Raw genomic sequence first — 3,903 nt, 5'->3', positions numbered from 1 at the left:
GTGATTTTAAGCAAAATGCAATTGAAATAGAAATTTGAGAGGGGAAATTCTGTTTTTGAATTTATAGGGGAGAGGTAAAAATATTACATCCCTCTTACAGGGTGTTTGGCTAAGCTTATAAGATGTTAAAAAGAGCTTATAAGATGTTTTAGAGCTTATAAGCTCTTCTAAAGTGTTTGGTAAATTTTTAAAAAAAATCTTAATTTTTTTTTAAATAAGCTGTTGGAGAGCAAATAAAATCTTTTTAAATAAGTACCTCTACCCCACCTTTTTATTTAAGATCTTATAATGAGTAAAAATAGGAAATAAGCTCATTATCCAAACACTCTAAACATTAATCCTAAAAATAAGATGTAACAGCTTATCAGCTCTAAAAACATTTTATCAGATGTAAGAGCTTATCAGGAAATTAGGAAATAAAAAAGTAGCCCTCAAACTAGTTTTTTTTTTTTTGAATTCTTTGTTCATTAAACTAAAGAAACATGAAACCTGAGAAAAAAAAATAAAGACAAATTATTACTAGTAAATTGGTTCTCTCTCTCTAGTATTAATAATCTATCGGTGAAGATTCAATTCCTCTGTTCGGTCAACGGTCACCAAGAATTCTTCAATGGCTTCTCCAACAAAGCCGACAGATACATCTCATTCAGCTCCGGTCCACGATCAAGCTTCTTCCCCACCACCCACTTCACCTTCACGAACCCCACGCTCTCTATCAGCGGCGCGTACACCTCCGCCAGCTGCTCCCCCACACAGAAGAAATGGTCCATCCAGAACAATCCCCCCGGCCGGAGCACCCTGTATATATCGAACATCATAAAATGCAGCATTTCCGTCGGTATCCAGTTGCTCAGCACGTGCATCGAGTGCACTATATCCAACGTGTTATCGAAAAACGGGAACCTCTGCGATATGCTCACGTACAGCGGCACCACCCCACGCGCCGCTATGAAGCTGTTGAACGGACCGTTAAGATTCATCGACGTCGTTATAACGGTCACGTTTCGTTCCTTCATTCTAACGGCGAACGTCGCCACCCCGCCGCCTATGTCCAGCCCGATCCGTATGGTTCCTGGCGGCTTCGCCGCCAACACCTCGTCGATCGTGAAGTCCAGGCTGGACGGCGGCGGCGGCGCCGCCGCCGCCGCCCAGCGGTGGCGCTCGCGGCCGTTGAGGTCGAAGCAGTCCTTGCAGTCGTCGAAACCCTTCTGGTCGCGGGCGCGGTTGACGAGGCATGCGTAGTTCTTGCATGTGTACGCCGTCCACACGACGGAGGAGTCCGGCGGGGTGGTCCAGAGGCTGCCCGGCAGCGGCGCCGGCTCGACGGCGTCCCTCGGGGCGGCGGCGCGGCAGCGCCGCCGCGGGAGGGGCTCGCATCCGCGGAGGAGGAGCTTCTGGGCGAGGAGCTCGTCGTCGGGGCAGGGGCCGTTGACTTTGTACGACATGTAGCGGCCGAGCTGGTCTTTCATGAGGCGGCACGGGCTGCCGACTGGCGGCAGAATCTCGTCGGAGTCAAAATTGCGGTTGAATCCAAAGGGGAGTTTCTGTGGGGATGTGAAGGCGATGAACTCCGGAGGCAGGTCTTGTGTAGTTTGATCGGTTTGTTCATCGCCGTCGTCTTCCTCCACCGGAGGCGGCGGCAGAGGGTAAACGGCGGCGGCGGTGGTGGTTTGGAGTTGATGAGGTTTGAGGGAGCAATTAGAAGAGTAGAAGGTGGTGGATACAAGTAAAGTGAGAAGATTAGAGGTTAGTAGAAGAGAAAAGAACAAGAGGTTATTGCAAGATAACAAGAGGTTCATTTTTAAGGAATTGTGTGATTTTGTCTTTGTGATTAATTTTGATTTAAAATCTGTTTTAAAGGGTAATTGTACTTATTTAGATTGGGGGAAGGTGGTTTATACATTATTATTATAATAGTTTAATTAATTCATTGGATCATGATCCTATACTAGTTAACTTGAATAATTAAGGTCAACGTTTTTCAGATTTAATCCTAGTGGAACATTGGAACTTGTTTATGACAACATCGTTTGTTTAATCAGTGTTCATGTTTTAATCAAATTTAACTCGAATTATTAACATGAGATACTAGTTTAATTATAACCCGTTTTCGTGTGTATTACGATTTTATTAGTAAAGATCGAACTACTATAGTCAATGTAATTCAATCAGAAAGAAAAGAAAGCAGGTGTTAACTATGCTGCTACCACAGTTTAAATTCAGTAATAATAAGAAACAACATAAATTGGTCAGATTCATGCACTTAATAAAATAACTAGAAGAAAAAAAATATGGAGTTAAACTTGCATAAAATCATGGGAAATGGTTCACAAATCCAGCATAGTAACGAATAAAATAATAGAGATAAACAAACTTAGCTACTCTTAATCTTTACGAAAAAAAATCATAAAAGAAATAAGAAAAGCTATGCCTGAGTTTATGTGGATCTTCGTTCTCGCGCCTTGATAATCGCTCTAAACTTCCGTGCTTGGACCTGCGAATTGTGCTGAGTAATTCTGCTTACATAGTGGCCAGGACTTGATCAAGAAGGTAAGAGATTCCTTATGCAATGACAATGCGTGGGTTGCTTGTTCGTAGGCTCAAACTGTCGTCTGAGAATGCGTGGGTTGCTTCTTCTGCTTCAACGGCTTGGATGATCGTCTCATTTTCCAAGGCATTTTTGGGACGGCCGGCCCAATATGCGAAGCTCACTTTTCAACTTCTTCTCAACTGGACGACCCTATAAGTTTAAAGCTCATTTGTGGGACGACCGTCCGAAGCTCCCTTGGAGTACTTCGGCAGATTTTTCCATTCTTGCCCGTTTTTATCCGTTTTGACCGTTTTGTATTCCTTTGTCCGATTCCTCAATTCGTACATAAAACAGATAAAACAAATCTCTAAACACCATATAATCGATAAAATCTACCAAAATTCACGTACGAGAAAGTAATTCGAGTGTAAAATTTACACTCAACAAATCTGATTGTCATAATCTGCGTACTTAACAAACTGATAATTTACGTTCTTCACATGAATTCAATATCCAGCTCGATTGAGTCCATTGAAATTACTATTGTTTCGACTAATTAAAATTATGGGGCATAAACTATTGGTAAAAGTGTTCGTTTAATGTTTATATCTTCAACAAAAACAATGTATTAACTAATTATATTTTTTTTCTGGCTCAATTTTGTTCCCGTTATGGATACATGAATAAAAAGTAATTAGTTGAGGGATAACTAACTGGATGAGTATTTTAATTTCATTACATATTTTATCCTGAAAGTTATAATCCATATTTACATTTTCTTTTATATTTGTGTCGTAAATTTTAAATGATAAAATTTAGAGTTGTGGCAGAATACGAGGAAAGTCAACTGGTGAAGGTAGATCTAATATGTTTGATAATTTGACCCAAAAAGCACAAACTTAATTATATTTATATAACTTATCTATTAATTGGCTCTTTTAATTTGGTCATGTTGACGTGATTATTTTATGGAGATCACATGTTTTGATTTCGCATCACGTAATTGGTGGTAGATTTTATTAGCTAAATAATTATTTACAGGGTGGACCCCAACATCATTTCAATGGGGTCAAGATATTTATGAATTTACGGGGTTTCAGAGGCAGCACCCGAATTATTATTTTTTTGGATATTTTGTAAACATCAATAATAATAAGAAAAAAAAAAGTAAGTATTTTAAACTACTTTAATTAAAAATAAGTATAATCTAAAATATATTATCATTATTGGAATTTTTAACCTTAAAATAATCATAGACTAAATCTTTATTTTTCTAGAGGGAAGAAATACACTATAATTTATAAATAAATATGAAAAATCACTAGAAAAAAAGGTAAAACATTTTTACTTGTACGGGCGGTAGCCTGCAGATC

General features: G+C 39.2%; 1 protein-coding gene across 1 annotated transcript; it reads right to left on the bottom strand.

Moving 5' to 3' along the window:
• Positions 1–412: 412 nt before the first annotated feature.
• LOC105959371 (putative methyltransferase At1g29790) lies at positions 413–1,847 on the bottom strand. The gene has a single exon (XM_012983461.2). It carries the CDS (start codon positions 1,797–1,799, stop codon positions 594–596), a length of 1,206 nt encoding a protein of 401 aa, XP_012838915.1. The 5' UTR covers positions 1,800–1,847; the 3' UTR covers positions 413–593.
• Between the last annotated feature and the right edge of the window lie 2,056 nt (positions 1,848–3,903).

Source organism: Erythranthe guttata, chromosome 11, assembly GCF_056151865.1.
Source record: "Erythranthe guttata isolate IM_541 chromosome 11, IM_541, whole genome shotgun sequence".
NCBI classification, from domain to species: Eukaryota; Viridiplantae; Streptophyta; class Magnoliopsida; order Lamiales; family Phrymaceae; genus Erythranthe; species Erythranthe guttata.
Note: the sequence above shows the minus strand (reverse complement) of the source record. Positions and strands in the feature narration are given on the sequence as shown.

Coding starts and splice junctions, on each gene's coding strand:
- LOC105959371 (XM_012983461.2), bottom strand. CDS start 1,799: ATGAACCTCTTGTTATCTTGCAATAACCTCTTGTTCTTTTCTCTTCTA.